The sequence below is a fragment of the Diabrotica undecimpunctata genome, chromosome 1 (assembly GCF_040954645.1).
Source record: "Diabrotica undecimpunctata isolate CICGRU chromosome 1, icDiaUnde3, whole genome shotgun sequence".
NCBI lineage: Eukaryota > Metazoa > Arthropoda > Insecta > Coleoptera > Chrysomelidae > Diabrotica > Diabrotica undecimpunctata.
Window position 1 is genome coordinate 150,542,758 of NC_092803.1, and position 19,704 is coordinate 150,562,461.

The following is a 19,704-nucleotide window of genomic DNA, read 5'->3' on the forward strand; positions in this document are numbered from 1 at the left end:
CCGCTGGTATAAATGGTATTAAAAACGAAGTTATAGCCTCTAAAACGTTGCTATCATTTATAATCTTGTATTTTTCACTTGGAATTTCATCAGGACCAGTCGCTGACTTGCTGTTTTTACTATTTTCTTTACAATTTCATAATATTTTTAATCAAATCTCTATTTGGCAGCAGTTTTTGTAGGTGCATCTTTTTTAACATTTTTTCATGCTTTATTGCATTCGATAGTAAGATCTCTTTTACATTTTCTGTACAAAAATGATGACACATTTTTAAAATCAAAATACCAAATTATGGTCAGTTTTGACATTTTGTATACCTAACGGCCACCCCATCGTTGTTACACAAATGGAGTCTTTCGCTGTGACTCTATAAAATATGAAAATGTTTTACTAATAACTTTTTCTATCGCTTTTTAATATAATAGTCAAACTGATAATTGCAAAAATTCAACATTGTATTTATATAAAATTTTATTTATATCATCTGATAGTAAAGTAAATTATTATATAAACCAAATAAGATGTTTTAAAGTAAAAAGTTGTATATTAAAAAATATTTATTATTTAGTTATATTTGTTATATTTAATATGTATTATATTATTTATTTATTTTTTATATTTTAAATAAATTCAATAAATTATTGTTTGCTTCTAACGCCACCTGTTAACGTATTAACAAAACATACGTTGTTTACTTATGACAAACCTGTCAAATTCAGATTAAATATTAATATTACAATATAAATAAATATCATTTGATAGTAAATTTAAGTATAATATAAACTAATTAATATGTTAAAAAATTAAACAGATGATTTAATGCTGTTATTATTCAGGTGACATTTATGACTTATATTAAATTTTGACAATCGTTACGAATCGAATCTTTTAGTAACAGATATGGTTTAATTTTTTACTTCTCATTTAATGTCTATATTTTGTTAGTTATTTTTTATGCAGTTTTTACTTTAAACCTGCTTAGAGTAAATATATGATGACTAGAAACGAATTCATCGAGAGTAGTGAATCGATGTCAAGAACCACAATTCTATGATGCTACTCGTGACGACGCCGTCCAGTGCCGCCTACTCTATCACTTTTTTTATCCCCAAGATTTGGGACCAGTATGATCATGCCCCAGACTTCGTCAGCTATATGAAGTATCGCTTAGGAAACAGTGCATGTATGTACTCGTATATGGGTTCGCATAGTCTGAGTTCTCTTCCACGTCACGACTTCACGGAGCATAAATGTTTAAAATTGCTATCAGCATTAAGTTATTTTTTACGGGGATATGTCAAAAATATTATATATAACAAAACCTTATAATCTAAATCATTTTTAAAATATCGACTGACAAACCCGTTCATCTATTTTTACATTAGTCTATATCATAACGTTTTACAACTACAGTTACGCCTACGTTATTAGTGACGTGCCTGCAGATGAGCACAGCTTCGTAAATATTAAGAAGGTAAGTAATAACGGTATAATTGCAGAAACAACGATATTATCAGTTTTGTTTTTTGTTTAGTGTAAAATATGAATACAAAAAATAGAGACATGCACAGACCTCTCTTGCAGCGGGAGTTAGAAGCTGAGTTGCAATTGTACCTGGAAAAACTTTGGCTAGATGAATCGGATACCAATTCTGATAAATCAGAAAGTGGATCTGAAACAGAATATGCCGTTTTCATAAAGTTGCTTGCTATGATAGGCTGACTGATCCTGAACATTCTCGCCTGTATCTTTAAAATATCTGTATCTCGCATGTATATTTAAGATATCTGTAAATAGCTTGTGCTTTGAGTGAACTCAAGCTTATACGGGTAAAGCAAGAATCTTTTTGGGATGTACTAAATCCAATAATAAAGTTGGTATTAAATATTTTTTTTAAATATAAGGCCTTTACATGTAGCTCGACATTATATGATACACATTTTTAGTAGATTTAATATAACTTTTTCACATTTAAATCACACGCAAAATATTGTCTTTGCTGACATTTACCTCTACAGTAGTGTGACTCTATGCATTTAAGAGAAATAATAAAATTTACGATTAAACCTTTTTTGGCCTGAAAAAATTTTGTGTTTCTGTCTTCGCCTCTGTTCTCTCGAGGAGTTCCTCCAGTCTTGACAAACGTATTTTTAACAAACTCTTACTACGTTAAAAAACTCGTACTCTTACTATCATTAGGTTCTCAGTGTATAAAGCATTTGATTGTATGTTGTTTTTGTGTATTATTTTGGTTTTCTGGTCTACGTCTGCGAACATTTTCAATTGCACAATATTTCATAAACAGGGCATCTTGTTTAAGCTTGTCTTTAAATTCATAAACGACTTATGAAGTGCCATAACGTTTTTCATTGATAATGTAGCACATTGGTAAATATTATTGTGGCCACATGTTGAAAACACTGGTAGATTTTTGGATGAATATCTAAGAAAAATGACTATGTTACAAAATTCATATCATTAGCTGACTCATATTAGTTACCTCAAAATTTTTTTCTGCTAATTTACTTTCTAGTTTTCAGGCTCTCTAGAACGTGTTCTACAATAATTAGTTAGTGGTAGTTTAACAACTTGTTGTTCTATTATTATTTTGTAATAATCTATTATACGAATAAAATTTGACAAAAACAAATGCATACACTGTTTGTTTAAGTTATTTAAGTTATTATAAATAAACGTGGTTATAAAATAATATCATGTGCATCACAGCGAGATATCTGATTGGCTAAGAGGGAGATTTCCTTGTTTGAAAGTTATATTGGGAAAGTATTAAGTAATATATGAAAGGCTGTGAGTTAATCTGTACGTTCCGTAATTTAACTTAGTTTGACAAAAAATAGAGATTTTGAATCGGTTTGAGAATCGGTTTTGATAATAGACGACTCACATGATTTCTATATGATGAGATAATCAAATAAAAGTTAATAGTAGCACTAATTTAATGAAAATTTTGACCATAAAAGTCAATATAAAGCATAAAATTCTAACAAAAAATGTGTTTAATAATTTGTGTTTTCTCCATCACCATTAATTACAGCTTGATACTGCCTTGGTATGCTTAAAATAGATTATTAATTCCATTTTAAGGCAATAGGATCTATTCCTAGTATGACCATTGTGCAGATAAGGATAAATCAGTCTCTGAAGCATATCCCATACATGCTCAATGAGATTAAGATCTGGCGATTGTGCTGGCTGCGGTAAACGTGTAATATCCTCATTGTTAAACCAATATCTTACTGTTGCTGCAGTATGTAGCCTTGAATTATCCTCTATGTAAAGCAAATCAAAAACTGGAGCAGTGGCAAATGGAAGGACAACAGGATCTAAGATTTGATCAATATATTGATATTCCTTTAAAGTACCTTTCACAAAAACGGGAATAGTTCAATGATGAAAAATTATTTCAGCCCTATGATAACTTGTATACCACTACATGAAAAATTACCTTGTACATTCCTGAGTCTATCATGTCGACCAATTCTTCTCCAAATTCTCACTCTCCTTAAATCCTAGCTTCATCACTGAATAACACAGAACTGCATTCTTTTAAGCCCCAAATGCACACGTTGTTGTGCCTATCTTAATCCGAGTTCACTATTTCCATAAATGTGAACCTTCAATTGACATCTGTTGTGTAATCCAGCTTCGTGTAGTCCATTCCTTAAAGTTTGGTTACATGCAGTAATATTGTGGGTATTTTCTAATACCCCATAGAGTTCTTGTGCAGTTATATGCATAGTTCAATGAGCTAATCCTAGCACATATTGATCCTGTCAAGTCGTAGTTGCACTTTGACAACTTCCATGCCTTTCAGCGACATTACCAAACTGTTCATATCGACGCCACAATCGCCAAATCACGCTCCCAGACACGTCAAAATGACATATAAAACCGGCTTGTTAAAGACCAGCCTTAATTATATTCATAGCACCTTACCATTTGAATATTTTTTAAATGCCGACTCTTCACGAATATTGCTGCGTTTAATAATTTTATTTTAGTCAAATTTTAAGTAAATACTCTATCTTTAAAATTTGAAGCACGTTTTCTTTATAATTTGAAGCAAATTAATCGTAATAATTTGAGGCGCTGTTCATCATAATCATCAACTCGTCCAGTTCTGAACATAGGCCTCTTGCATGCTTTTCCACTTAGTCCGATTTTGCGCCATCTGAATCCAATTTGTAGTCACTCTGTTTATGTCATCTGTCCATCTCGTTGGGGGTCGACCTCTATTTCTGTTAGCTTGTGGGGGGGGGGGAGGGGTTTGCCTTAATAAAATAGTGCTATTGACAGATTGATTTTTATGACATACCTTGATTTGTTCTTGTAAAGAACAAATCTTCAAACCAAATGGTATGTATTAATAAAAAAAATTAATATATATATATATATATATATATATATATATATATATATATATATATATACATATATATACAGTTGCAGATACAGTAGCAGAATTTTAAAGCACTACAAAAAAACCGAATATTTTAAGACTCACAATATACCTTAAATTTAAACAAAGCGACAGGTTTAAAAATCCTTTTACAACGGTATCGTATTTCTACAATCATGCCCTCGAAACGAATCCAATCAAACGATCACTTTATATAAATTTGAGTAAATCGTAATCTATGCTGTCGTTCCCTGTAGGTATAAAACCGCTCCTGCTGCGAACTGGACTTTTATTTCTCTGAAATCTGTTACAGTGCATCTAAATGAAGTTTATAGAGTTTTACTGGCTTTTCCTCTTATTTATTGTCAATATCGCAGGTAAACTAGTCAAGCATACATTTGTTTTTAATTTAAATGTTTTAAAAAGTTGCTATATTTTAATTAATTTTAGTTAATTTTAACAATTCTTTAATAGATTTAACATGTTTTTGTTTTGGAATTCTACAGGTTTTTCTAAGGTTAATATGATTAGGAACTATCTTCTCAGCATTTCTTTTGATATTAAATAAATTCTTTTCTTTTCTTACATTTTACTCTTATTTTTCTCTTATTATTTTCTTTGTCAATTGTTGCTCATATTTTTCTTTTTATTCTTTAAAAACTGTTAACATTTTTCAAATTATCAAGATTTTTTTATTTCAATTTTTTTTAAACTACGATGTTTGCAATTATTTTTAAGAGCCTTCTCTTTGCCTTAATTTCTAAAATTTTAGTGACTCACATATATTTACTTCTCTTTTTTTAGTCATATGTTTAATATGGTCTCTTCTCCCTAGATTGCCGCCTCCCTACAGAGGTTGGCAATCGTAACGGCTATTTTTATTTTTAAACTTGCTGCTCTAAACAAATCAATCGATCTGCATTGATACTAATCACGAAGGGGGCCAACAGATCTTCTCCCTTGAATATTTCCCTAAAATTTCATTTTTTGGTCCCCTCATCAAGTGTCCTAGTTACTTCAGTTTTCATGTTTATATAGTGGACAATAAGTTCTGTTTCTTTACCTACCCTCTCCAGTACTTAATTATTTGTAGTTCGATCAGTTTATGATATTTTTAATACTCTGCAGTATAACCATATTTCGAAAGTCTCGATTATTTTTAAATTGCATGTTTTTAATGTCCAAGTCTTATTACCATATAATAATATTGCAAATATAATAACATTAAGTGGCGGAGTGACTTCATTCGTAATAATGTTGATCTGGCAATCTCTATTTGCCTGTTTATTTTTGGAGTATGATCATTGGTTTCATTTACCGAAGTTCCCTAGTATTGATATTTTTCTACTTGTTCTATCACGTTATTATTTATTGTCAATATGTTGTGTATATTTTACGCTCTTTTGCAATTAGCATATATTTCGTTTTTTAGCGTTTACAGTAATTCCCAACTCAAGTTGCTATCAACAAGTCCTCACAGACACTTCGTCTAAGCACTAGCAACCCTAGTCTTAAGTTGCCATGTAATCAATTCCTTTTGTAACTTAAACATCATAATTTTTAATTATCAAAAATGTAACTCAAAGTTAATCAAACAACATGTAAAGCGTTTTTACCCATGTATTTAGTGGCTTCAAACATGTACATTCAGATGACAATGATGATGGAATAGTTTTCCGAAAACGTTGTAGTCCAATATTGTTTTATTATTATATCTTTTATATAAGAATTTTTAAATAATTTTTTTATGATACATGATATACAGTCAACTACAGGAATTTAGTTTCCTTGTGGATTTTTTGTTTATGGTATTTTCATATATCTGTATTGGTTTATTCAGTATATTTAGCTGTTTTATTCATTTATTACATTTCATTTTTAGAACCTTCATTTAAGCTGTTCCCTGGTCGTTCTTAATGTTTCTTTTTAAATTTGCTACTTCTTTTCTTTATGACCTTTAATTTTTATTCTTATATAAATACATACCTACTTGTATATGTTAATCTTTCATTCTGTCACTGGCTATCTGGATGTACTATTCATTCTCAGGCGTTCGACATATTCTTCGTTTGCAACATGTTCTTCGGAAAGTCTGCAGCCAAACTCTAGCTCGCAGGGCAAACGAACTTCATGACCCCACATCAGGCAGGTTGAAATCTGGCCTGTAGTTTTATTCACGGCTTATCGGTGGGCTATTCGGAATAAATGAATGTGCTGCTACCATACTATTTGATGTTCGGATACAACTTTAAACAGCTATTTACTCATCATTCGGTTCATCTTCTCGACTATTTCATCTGATGGAGGATGAGAGGGTGTTATTCTGATCTTATTGGCACCAATCAATTTACAAACGTTTTGAAAAGGGTCAACGTAAAGTTTCACCCTTGGTCGGAGTAGATTTCCAACGGAACACCGAATCGCGTGAAATAAGTACCTCTGCAACTGTAGCAGCTTCTTAATTTTATATCGCATAGGTCCAGTACGTTTCGTAAAATAATTAATAACAATCATCTCTTTCTGGAAATGGGCCGGCAATGTCAATTACCACTCTTTTCATAAGCCTTCCTACATTGTACTGTTTCATGGGTGCTCTCTTTTTACTAACTGGACCATTACTGGTTGCACACAGTTTACATTTCCGACACTATCTTTTTACATAATCTTTACTGGACTACATGGACTAATGTGTTGCCAACAAGGTCTCTACGTCTGTTGACGTATCCAAGCAAATACCTTCTACAGAGCTTTTAAGGCCGCCATTGATCATTAATGGGCTCGTATCACAGGGGGGTTGCATGGTCTCCTTGAAAGAACATTAGCATTGAAATGAACTTTTCTAGCTTTGTTTTCATGTTTCTTTGGCGTCATGTTATGAATTACTTTCCGTATCGTTTCTTCCAGATGTTCATCGTTTTGTTCGTCGCCTTCTTCAGATGTGTGTACTCGATAAATCCGTGAAGTTTGACTAGCTATTTCATGTTCCAAGACAATGACGAACGCTTCATCTAAAACGTCTTGCTAGTCGTAAAACTTTCTGTAGTTCCCTGCCTCTCAACTCATTGATAAAGGTATATACAGTAATTTTTTCTAAAATGTTGTCTGTCGCCGGATAAGCCAACCATACTATACCATCAACATCTACTTCAAATTTTTGCAAATTCTCACTTGCTCGTGGAATTATAATTTTTATTTATGCTTTGTAGGCTTGTTGTAGATGGGCATCTTCATAGCGTTTTTCTAGTCGAGTGAAAAAGGTCTGGTAACATCACCTCATAAAGCAGCAGTCAGGGAAACAGCATTTTCTTGTTTGGTCCAATAATTGGCTGTCGCAATAACCAAACGTCACTAAGATTCTCGTGTATGAGTCAACTTTCTGCCGAATTGCGACCATTATATGGGATACGTCAAAGATAAGCTTTTTCATTACAATATAAACACATATATTTTATAATTAGTTTGCTACTTTTTTCCTGACCATTCTTGTTATTTTTTCTGTCCTGTGTGTTACATACAGGCATATATCATACATCCATGAATTTTATTCTAACATTTTTAAGATACTCTGTATAGTAACTTTTAGACATCTGTAAAGAAATATAAACGTCCTCAAACGTAATATGTGATTTAATTTATGGAACTTATGAGATTATTTATACCAACAACACGTATAGTAAGTTATTTTTAGGTAACTTGGCATTACCGGACCAATACAAGGATCTTTTCATGGTCCAGTTGGATAAGGAGCCAAGAAGCTTTGATGATATTCTAAACCCACAAGGTATAAGTAAGTCAATAAGAACGTTTAGTTTTTTTTTAATTAAATTTTAGTTTTTAAACCTACCGAGTCCTTCCTGGATGTATATGGGGTCAAGGTCAGTACTAATCCAAAAGTTGCAAAATACACGGAACTTATTCCAGCCAAAAATTACAGAGAATTCTATACAGAGTCGCTATAGCAGTGAAAAGTAAAAGGTTACTATTTTTTATGCCGTGAATCTGCTAAATTTTAAAGATTCGCTTACAAGTTAGATTTCAATGAAAACCAAAATCCTTGTTTTTGTGATGCTAACGTTTAGCGTTTATACTGTCTTTCGGTTTGTTTTTTAAAAGATTTTTTTATGTTAAATATTCATATTTGTCTGCGTTTGTTTACTTTGGTAACTATTTGGAGTAAATTTTGCATTTTAGCCTTGTTTAAATATTAATTGTTTTGTGATTAAACATACTTAATCTATAAAGGATTCTTCCCATTTTATTTGTTCGGCTCTTATTCTAACATTTATGTCGAGGTACATTTCTTTATTGATCTATAATATAAATCCTAGATCACTAAATATATGATCTTGAAATGAATTGTATTTCTAAATGAACATTATAAATAGAGTGTCAAAAAATGGAAACGTTATTTCCTTAACCTTCCTCTATTGATCATACATTAAACAGCAATGATGTCTACTTGGTATTAACATTTAGCCACACTATCCTAGTTCTTAATCCTAATTTCTTTTTATTCTCTTGATATAAAGAAAGCAAGGATTAATGCCAAAGCTCTGATGCAATATATTTCTAATACAATTAATTAGTCTCTTTTGATGCCCACAGTAAAACCCCTCACTTCAGAAGCAGACTGAAAGTCTGCTTCTTCTGCTTCTCTAGTTTCATATTTTTTTTTATTATTTACTTTTAATTTAATCTCTATATTATGTTATTATGTATTTTATTTAATTTTAAGTAATATTTTTGGTAGTTATTTATTATTATTTTTATTATTAATTCTTTATTAAACCATTTATTAAGGTTTTTATTATTAATTTATTCAAATTTATTTTATTACCGGGGTGTTACAATTTTTAACCGTCTATGTAATAAATCACGCAGAAAATGCTGAAATGTTCTAGTTCCAGGACATCAAGATGTAAAACATGTAATACTACGAATTGGTCGAAATTCCCATGCCTGGAATGATCTTGGATTTGGTATTAGCAACGATGTAAGAAATACAGAAGGTAATTTAATGTCTTTTCGTAACATTAATTGCAGGTTTTTATAGATTTTATTGATTTTACATATTTGTTATAAGCTTGAAATTTTCAACACATATTTTTTTAAAACGGTATAATAAGACACGACCTATTATCAAATCGTTTTCTTTGTAAGTTGCAGTGAAGGACAATAAAATGGGGTGAAATCCCTTTCATACTGTATCTCTTGAAGATATCAGTCAGACAAGGGGAGAAAAAGAAAATTTCAGAGTGTTAACTATTCTATATATTGCAGAAACGTTGCGTTTTGTGTTTACAAAACAGCATTAGTCCATATCTGTGAAGTATAAAGCTATCCTTAGAGGGAAAACAGTTCTTGAAATTAAAGGGAGAATGTCGATTTAAAACATGGTATCTCTAAGCAAAGTAAAAGTACCTTTTTTAACCTTTTTTCCTGCTTTATCACATTCGTTAGTAAGATCATTTTTACGATTCCTGTACAAAAAATTATGAAACATTTTAAAAAACAAAATAACAAAAAAAAATTCACACTATATTCGGTTTATGAGAAGAATTTAAGACAAAAATATGCAATTAAAATGGTATATTAATTTTTACACACGATTATTTTTTAAATCTTAATTAATATAAATCAAATTTCACTTTGAACTAAGTTTGGAAATTAAAAGAACCGTAGGTTTAATAAAATGTAACTTTTCTTGCAAAAGTATAATTTTTTGAAATAAATATTAAATTTATATTTATAAGTATTATTACTACCATAGCTCCTACCATTCATTTTAAATACTACAACCCTAGTTAGTAGCCAATTTACAGAATTTTGAGAGGTACAAGTTATTTTGAAAAATATTAATACATAGGTAGTGTCGTTCTATGGAATTCTCAGAATTTTGTTTTAAAAGAAAAAATACAGTTTAATCTTTCTTAAATTGACGAAAACAAAACATACAGAATATTAAAAATAAACGAATTTATTTACATAGTCGACGGAGTAGTCGACGGAGTTAAAATCAGGTGATCTAGGCGGCCATGCCTGAGACCTCATGTGTTCTATCCACCTATTTCCATACGATACATGAATATGTTAACGAGTAGCATCAGAGAAATGTAAGATGTCCCATCGTACATAAAGTACATACCTCGGGCGGCTACATTGGGAAGTAGATTCGGCAAAATGTTCTGTAAGAAATTCAAGTTCATAGCACCTGTCAACCGTGCATTAAATAAATGGGGCCCTACTAGTTATCTGTCTACTCCTATCCAAAAATTTACTGAAAATCTATACTGCGAATGAGATTCGGGTTATCGAGTAGGGATTTTCTTGTATGGGTCATCATACGAGTTTGCGAGTTATTTATTCCATCATTCGTAAATAGTGTCCTTCCTACATAATAAGCAATCAATATTAAAAATTCACCTAGCACACTGTAATCGTGAAATTTGATCTCCTAAATGTGACAAGGATGTAAATTATTATTTTTTAATGCTCTGTCAACTTTTAGTTTGGAAACACCTAATTGTCTGTTTAGTTGTCTATTAGTTATTTTAGGCTCTGCGTCGACTGAATATGTCCTCTTGTAAACAACGTAATGCTCATTTCGATTTTGATTTAGGAAACGATCTATTTTCTCCATAACATTGATCCATACGTTTGATGATTCGGGACTCGACATTCTGGAAATGGTCTTTGATATGCTCTGCTGGCAGCCCTGTTATCAAACATTGAACATAGTAACAAACATTTCAGAACAATTTAATGAGAACAATAATTTGAATGTGGTTATAAATTTCTGTGTGTATATGAAACGTTATTTTTTATGTCTTAGTTCGTTATAAAAATTAAAAAAATTCGTTCTTTAAAAAATTACTTACATTTAACATACATATTAACTTGGCTATATCGCTACATATATTATTATCTGTAATGTTAATGATTTATTTGTGTTTTTAGACTTTGCAATAATACCCAGACAGCGGAACTATAAAACCAGAGAAGAAAATGATATTGTTAGGTCAAATTAAACATAAATAATGTATCAGAGAACACAAAATCAGCATGAAAAAAGTGTAGTTTCTAAATTATTTATACTAAATAAATGTTGACGTACAAAACTTTTATTTATTTCACTTAATTTATGTTTCCTTTTAAATCCTAGAAACCGCAAATAGTATGAGAATTGAAAATCTCTTGAAATGATTTCTTGAAAAGTCTACATGAATTGAATTCGTTGGATATTCTCCTGATATATTTAGATTATATAGAAGAACCTATGTACTGATTTAAGTAATCGTGTTTTTAAGTAGTTCCAAGGGGTTCAAAGGGATAGTAATGCGCATGACAAGTTGTTACTTCCAGATAGCACTACTTAGCCCCTCCCGCTTAATTCCTATGCTCAATTCCAAGAATTAAGGATAAAAATTACAATAGGTGTGGTATTGGCCACATGTAAGCACCCTTAAGGTAAGAGCGCATTTGACCGAATCAGCCAGCAACGGAGCGTCTCGCTACATCTCGTAATTAAATTCTGTATTGTGCATTTATCGGCAAAATCGCGTCAGCTGAGCCAGTAGATTTACATATTTTATGGAAGATGAATCTTGTTATTAGTGTGTTTTGCGAGAAAGAGAAATAACAAAATAACGCAGGAAATAAGGCATAAATAGTTCTTCAAAAGGGTAGTTGAGCATAGAACTAACAATCTTACATTATAAAAGGCGGTCTTATTATAAAACCTAACAAGATGCCTCGGCATAGGACAGATATACGACGACAACCATAGCATAGAAAAAACAACATGAACACTGAAAGTTTTTTCTTCGCCTTAGGTTCAAGAGCTATTTAGCCAGACAATTGGTTGAATACGTAAAAACAATTAACTCCTACACTTCCTTTAAATTCATGACAATTTACTAAACGTTCGTTAATTCACTCAATTTACTAACCTTTCCATTGAAAACACTATTGGGTGACTATACAAAAAGGATTGAACAGGAACACACGCTTCCCGCTAAGGAACTTTTTTTTACACAAACAATACAGGCAACGGTTAAAGGTATATGACATAAAAGGAAAGACAATAGGAAATACAACAACTTACGTCCTACCATTTCGGATTCACACAACACTGAAAAGTCAGTTTAGATTTTCCGTTTGGTACGTTTGAAAAATTCCCATAAAATCGATCTAATAGTTGGATTTCGACTACCTAAATAGAGAATAGAAGCAACGTTCTGCGGCAGTATGATTTTTTGTTGGGAGATGGCTTGAAATAAAAATTTTATGGCTTCTTGATTATACCGATATTGAAACATCCAGTGGTTAAGGTCGTCATAACCGCCATTACATTCACATATATCAATTTCGGAAAGTTTTATTTTATATAGGTAAGCGTTTACTGTAGTATGTCCAAAAAGGCATCTAACGTACACAGTATAAATGTAGAGTAGATGGAAGAGTTGAATATATGCTGCAGTATGTATTTTTGCTACTGTTAGTAAAGGATTGCCACTCAATTCCCCAATTAAGTCTAACATGTTTCTTCCTCGCTGAAACTAAATCCCATTTGGGCAACTCGTTGTATTCTATACTCACTAAAGTAGCGTCTTTAGCCAAATGGTCTACTTTTTCATTGCCTGGAATATTAGAGTGACCTTTAACCCACACAAAGTTAACAATTCTTTTTAGAGAAGTTAGGATCCTTAGCTTTTCAAGCGCATCTACAATTAGTCTGTTGGTATATATGTGTTTAGAGAAGTGTCTTAATGCGAGGAGGACGGACTGTGAGTCAGATAAAATTATATATATCCTTCGAAATATAATGTGCTATTAATTATCCAATCCAACGCCTTGACAATGGCTACCAATTCAGCTGTGAATGTTGAGCAATCTAATTTTAATTTGTATTAAAAATAATCTTGAATATTGTCTATGTAAATGGTACAGCCAAAACCAGCAGGCAATTTTGAGCCATCGGTATAAATTTTACAAGAATGGTTACAGTCTTCCAGCTTGTTCTGTACTACTAAATCTTCGTGAACAAATGAAACAGATGAAGGAATAACTCCAGCAGGTTTATATTCATATAGTATGTCATAATTGGAGCCAAAGAATGTAATCTCTTCTCCATTGAATGAATATTGTGCTAAATTGGGAAAAGCAACAGCTAGAGTTGGAGTGTTTTTATTTGCCCACCATTTGTTTGTTAGATTTTCAACAGAGAGATAAGATATTTTTTGTAATAAGTTGTTTTGATTATTAAACTGGCATTTAAGAATACATTTTTCTGCCAAAAATAGACGTCTTAAATGTAAAGGTGGCTCGTTACATTCTACCAAAAGGGCTGGTGTAGGAGTAGATCTGAGAACTACTAAGAATAACCTTAAAGCTTTGTATTGTATTAGATCCAATTTAATTAAACGAGATTTTGTCACTGATTCATAGAAAAAGCTTCCATAGTCCAAAATTGATCTGGTAATTGCTCTGTAAAATAATAAGTTTATTTTCGGGTCTACTCCCCAATCGTATCGATTAACGGTCTTAAGAATATTAAGGCTTTTTTCACATTTGGTAATGCAATTATTATTATGCCCATTACAGGTTAATTTTGAATCCAAGGTAACACCTAGGTATGTAAAACTGTTATATACAGGAATTTCCAGCTGAGAGAATTTTAACGTACTAACTTGCTAACCTGTGTCTCGTAAAAAATACTACACCTGACTTCTTAGGTGAGATGTCAAGCCCGTGACTATCAAAATACTGTTTGCAATTAGACATATTTACTTTAAGGGCATTAATACATTCTTGAAAAGTTTTTTTCTCAACATAGAAACAGAAGTCATCAGCATATTGTAAAATGTTAATTCCCATAGTATGTAAGTTTAATGAGTACATAGTAAGTAAGTACATAGTTAAATAGTAAGGGACTAAGAACTGAGCCCAGAGGTAACCCTTTGTTAACTATCCTTGGACCAATCAGTGAATTATTTAAACAAATATGAACTTGTCTATTTGTAAATAGATTGCCTAGGACATTAGTTAGCACATTTACTAGGCATTCCTAATTTAACAAATTGATCAAGCAGAAGGTCGAGAATAGCGTTATCATATGCACCAGAAATGTCCACAAATAAAGCAGCTGTATATTGGTTTTTAGAATAAGTTAACTGGATATCGGTTGCTAAGTGTGAAATGCAATCCATAGTTCCTTTCCCTCTACGAAACCCAAGCTGACCGTTGGGTAAAGATTGTTACTTTCCATCCACCATTCTAATCGATTTTTCATGATTCGTTCAAATGTTTTCAATGTACATGACATAAGAGATATCGGTCTTAGGACATTGGGATCATTAGCTTTTGGGATAGGTATTACAAGACACTGCTTCAAAGAATCACAGTTATCACCTTTAATTAGAATATTGTTAAAAATATTACGGAGAAATTGAAGTGCTATTGTAGATAAGTTATATACCATACGATAATTGATACCATCAATCCCAGGGGAGGATCTCTTAGAATACTTGATATTAGCAGTTAGTTCATTGATACTAATAGGAGATGACAAAAAATGTTATTTAAATTTATCTTCAGTGGAAGATATTGATTTAAACTCTATATCTTCAAAATTTAAACTACTATTTGATAATGGATTCTGTGAAAATTGGTGAAAAAAACTTGTTAACATGGTAACTAATTAATGTTTAAGTGTTGAAAAATCATTTTGCAGCTCTTTTCCAAACTGGAAGACCGGTCCTGAACAAAAGTTAGTATTGTATTCTCGTTTAATGGGCGGGAAATTTGGAAAAGAATCACTAGTTTTTCTTTTTTTTTTGCAAGGGTTTAGGAGAAGATTGTTGATCATGTGTTGACCTAAAGTTCAATTTAGAAGAAGTATTATGGACACGATGTTGTGGTGTAGAAGTTTTTTTAAAGCAGGAAGTTCTATAAATGAATCAGTTAATAGAGCAAATTTATTTTTTTGTATGAGGCTAGAATAGGCCGAATTGTTAATAATTTTTTTCGGCTTCTTTAAAAGGTATATACAAATTACACATAACTTCCTTGATTCTAGTTTGCTTTTTAAATTCTGGACACTCCTTATAAGTAGAATTGTGACTATTATTTTTGCAATAATACCCAAAAAATATTGCATGCTTTGATTCATTTTCTGACTCACAATTTCTACACCTTTTCTTTCCCCTACACTGTGAATCGGAATGGCCGTATTCGAGACAACGAAAACATTACATAACTGGATTAATATAAGTTTCTACAGGGCATCTAACTTTATTAATATAAATAAATTGGGGAATGAGTTTTTTTTTAAACGTAACAATGATCATTTGACGAGGAACACGTTCCATATTGTTATCTTTTTGTTAACTCGAAGTATCAACTGAACGAAGTAACCCACGTTTTTCTACAAGATGGCGCGGAACATATGCAAGTTAATTATTTATTTCAAAGAATGGATCTTTAACTAATTTATTGACAATACTACCCGAATTTAATTCGATTTTTATACGATTGCGACCAACCGTGCTAATTTCAATAATATTTTTATTGTACTTTTTTAAATTTATTAACCTTTCACCCAATTTCATTGGATGTAATCTCCCAATATTTAATTCTAAATGTTCAACGAAAACATGAAACTATCCCAAATCGTTATGATTAAATTTGTTAATTGTTTTAATAAACGTTGTTTATCATAATACGAGCTTTTGTCGGATTCCAAGTTTTAGTCGAGTGTATCGGTACTAGATAATTCATTTAATTGATTAATATTTTTATTGTTTATGCATGAACTCATATTAATATCCACAAGGAAACTAAGTTCCCAAACAAATGTAGAATGTAGATTATGTAGAAGAAATCCGATTTTTCGGTATGATATTTTATAAAAAATTAAATCCTGTCTACTTGGTATAAATTTACTACGATCACTTGCTTTTAAAAACTGGGGTGCTGATTATTCAAGTTTAATACTTATTTACAAATCCATAATTCGATCAAAACTTGACTACGGAGCCATAGTCTACAACTCCTCCAAAATAACTCATTTAAAGTCACTGGATATTATCCAAAATAGATGTCTACGTATTTCTTTAGGTAATTACTACACAAGCCCCATTCAAAGTCTCTATTGGGAAAGTGGAGAACTTCCTCTTTCTTTCAGAAGACAATATCTAAGCCTAACATATGCAGCAACAGTATAATCAAACCGAAATAATCCAATACTGCATAACGTCTTTGCTGGTCGATTTACAAATAAATTTTAACAAACACATCAAATTGATCATCCTTTTTACTTTCGTACACAATCATACTTATCCAAATTATGATACCTCTTCAATCCATAACCTTGCACCATGGACAATATCTATCGACATAAGTCGATAGCAGAAATCAGAGATATTTAGTAATTGTCATTAAACAAAAGTTTCATACACTATTAAACAGATGTGGCAATACCTATAACGTATACACGATGCGTCAAAAACTGGAGACAAAGTTGGAGCAGCAATTTATTTGGAAGACTCCTCAGTTAGTTTCAAATTGTCGTCAATTACAACCATCTTTTCGGTTGAATTATTCGCAATTCTAAAATTTTGTTAATACAAAACAAAAACAAAGGAAGATGTATTCCTCACTGACTTAATTGTACTGTGACAACCCCCTTCTACTTTATATTAAAAAGTTTAAAAAGAACATTTAAAATAAGAACATCCAAGTTCACTTTTTATGGGTGCCTTCTGATGTCGAAGTTGAAGGTAACGGAGTTGTAGATAAACTGGCTAAAAACGCCCCAACTAACCCGATGTCCGAAGAAAGTAACATATTGGTACAAAATGATTTAAAACCATAATTAAAACAAAAAATAATTCAAAAATGGCAACAAACTTGGAACAACACTCCATCAAAGTTATACGACGTCAACAAACATCCGCATCTTTGGAAACCAAAAATAAAAGACAGAAGAGAGTAAGTGATACTTACCCGTCTCCGTATCGGCCATACACGACTTACTCATGACTACTACAGTGCAAAAACAAACCAGTGCGTGAAGTGTGCAACAGTGTTCTAACGGTAAAATATTTTTTAATACACTGTCCCAAATGTTACTGTGAACGACTCAAATATAGCATACCCAACTCCCTAAGAGATGCCCTAAAAGAAAACACAGATACCCAAAAAATATTTTCTTATCTTAAAGACTCACAACTATATCAAAATATCTAAAACATACATTGTAATACACATACACATTATTATTGTAAACTTCTGTATATACACTAACTGTATCAACTGTCACATTAATCTTAATACGCTAATGACCCTGCGTGGATGATGTGTTATTAAAATAAAAAAAAAATGTGTAATTAATTAATTTAAAATTTTAATTCTATAAAGGGTTAAGCCTTGTAGAGGTGCAATCAAATTCTTTAAAAGTTATTAAATTATTCTAATATTAAAGTTTGTATTCTAAAAAAAAAGAAACTGAGAACCGGTTAAGTGAGACTTCACTTCACATTGTGGTACAACTATTTAAAAAGAATAAAATAAACGGTTTAGGTTTGATTTCGTTACAGTGTACCACCATTCGCTGATATGCACATTTCTGCCTCTTGGCTTCATTTCGATTTATATTCTCATATTTAAAAAGAATTCTTAGTAAAATTTGTGTTATTTGAGATTGAAAAATAGCCATGACAAGAAAGATATCTTGCACGGACTGACATGAGCATCGGGAAGTCTATTCAAATTATTTTTATAAGATTTGTTAAGAGTAGTCAGTTAACTTGCACAATGTATATCTAGATACATTTTAATAAAATAAAATTTTTGACGTAAGAAAATTGAATTAGGATGCTTTAGTCTGAACGATACTTTTATTTTTACGTTGGTAAATTTTCGGACCACGTGTAGTTATTGAAATAATTAAATTCTGTATTATAAGTACATGTTTTGAACCAGTTGAACTATGTTAACACTATTATTTAACAAATTAAGATACCATATAAGCCAAATACTGATTAATAATTTAGTTTTCAGAAAGATGGCAAAAAAATGAATGTATTTGTTAGTTAGTAAGAAAGAGATGCCCATTTGGATATATTCTGACGTGAATAAAAGTAATCCTTGAGGAAACGATATATTCATTAAGGATTTTTTTATGTGATGCTTGCTCCTATTTTTGCTAGAGACGTAGTAAAATATTTTCAGGTGCATTTAAACTAAGAGGCCAGGTGAAAGCAACACACTAACGTTAAAAAACTCAGCTCAATCCCTTGGTACATTCGCACTGCAACTATACACAGTAACCTAGGAGTACCAACCATAAAAGATCATATAGCTTCACTACAATAAGGCCAAAATTGGTAATTAAAGGCGGTATAGTCATATTATCAGTAAATTAAATCGGCTATAAATGAAGAGATGGAGACTGAAGAGGTCTGGACTAGAAGACCTAGTTACATAGGTGAAAATAAAGAACCGTCGCTGGACGGTACCCAGATTGAGCTAGATGTTCTAGAATTACTAATAGCTTGTTCTATAGCACATACCTTGATAATACCAAATGCCTTTTCATAGTCTACGAAGGCAAGCTACAGGTAGTTGGTACTCGTTTGCCTTTCCTATCAGTGTTGTCATGGTCAGCAGATGATCTGATGTACTATATCCTTTGCGAAAGCAAGCCTGTTCAACTAGTTAGGAATTATCCATTTTATAAGTCAACCGATTGTTAATAATTCTCATAAACAGTTTGTATTCTGACTGATATAGGTCTATAATTCTTTAGGTCACATTTGCCCTTTTTTTTTGTAAGAGTATTACATTATTCATTAGTCTGGCTTTGCGAGCTGTACAAGGTTATGTAGAAGTCTTCGACTATCTTTGTTATTTTATATTTTTGTCCTTAGCTTTTTTATTATTGGTTCCTTTATTTTGATAAATTGTTAAACATCCAGTGTTACTGGATGTTTAACAATTAAGATATTTTAGGCCTCTGTCAATTTTAATGACTTGCTCTATTAAGTTCTCGTTCCATTCTTCTACCTCGCATTTTAGTTTATTTTTAATTTCTACGTATTCTTGAGTATGGCGTTTATTTTCCGTTAGTAGTTGTCTATTTGTTTAGTTTCGTTGCTTTTTTTGTATTCTTTGGTTCTTGTTTTCTTTGCGATCTGTAGTCCTGCTTCCTGCTTTTATTTATGTTGTTGTTAATGTCGTCAATTTGGTCTTGATTATGTGAAGAATCTGATTCAAATTGACC

General features: G+C 31.5%; 1 protein-coding gene across 4 annotated transcripts; it reads left to right on the forward strand.

Annotated features, from left to right (window-relative positions):
- The first annotated feature begins 4,673 nt into the window (after nucleotides 1–4,673).
- On the forward strand, nucleotides 4,674–11,542 carry LOC140440832 (uncharacterized). 4 transcript variants are annotated; one of them, XM_072531197.1, is made up of 4 exons: nucleotides 4,674–4,798; nucleotides 8,110–8,208; nucleotides 9,323–9,430; nucleotides 11,379–11,542. In XM_072531197.1, exons 1-4 carry the CDS (start codon nucleotides 4,744–4,746, stop codon nucleotides 11,447–11,449), a joined length of 333 nt encoding a protein of 110 aa, XP_072387298.1. In that variant the 5' UTR covers nucleotides 4,674–4,743; the 3' UTR covers nucleotides 11,450–11,542. The 4 variants fall into 4 exon arrangements, with proteins under 4 accessions (XP_072387298.1, XP_072387305.1, XP_072387312.1 ...); XM_072531204.1 differs by having other exon boundaries at nucleotides 9,329–9,430; XM_072531211.1 differs by having other exon boundaries at nucleotides 8,110–8,202.
- The last annotated feature ends 8,162 nt before the right edge of the window (nucleotides 11,543–19,704 follow it).

Coding starts and splice junctions, on each gene's coding strand:
- LOC140440832 (XM_072531197.1), top strand. CDS start 4,744: ATGAAGTTTATAGAGTTTTACTGGCTTTTCCTCTTATTTATTGTCAAT. Junction 4,799..8,109: donor ATTTATTGTCAATATCGCAG/GTAAACTAGTCA, acceptor AGTTATTTTTAG/GTAACTTGGCATTACCGGAC. Junction 9,431..11,378: donor CGATGTAAGAAATACAGAAG/GTAATTTAATGT, acceptor TTGTGTTTTTAG/ACTTTGCAATAATACCCAGA.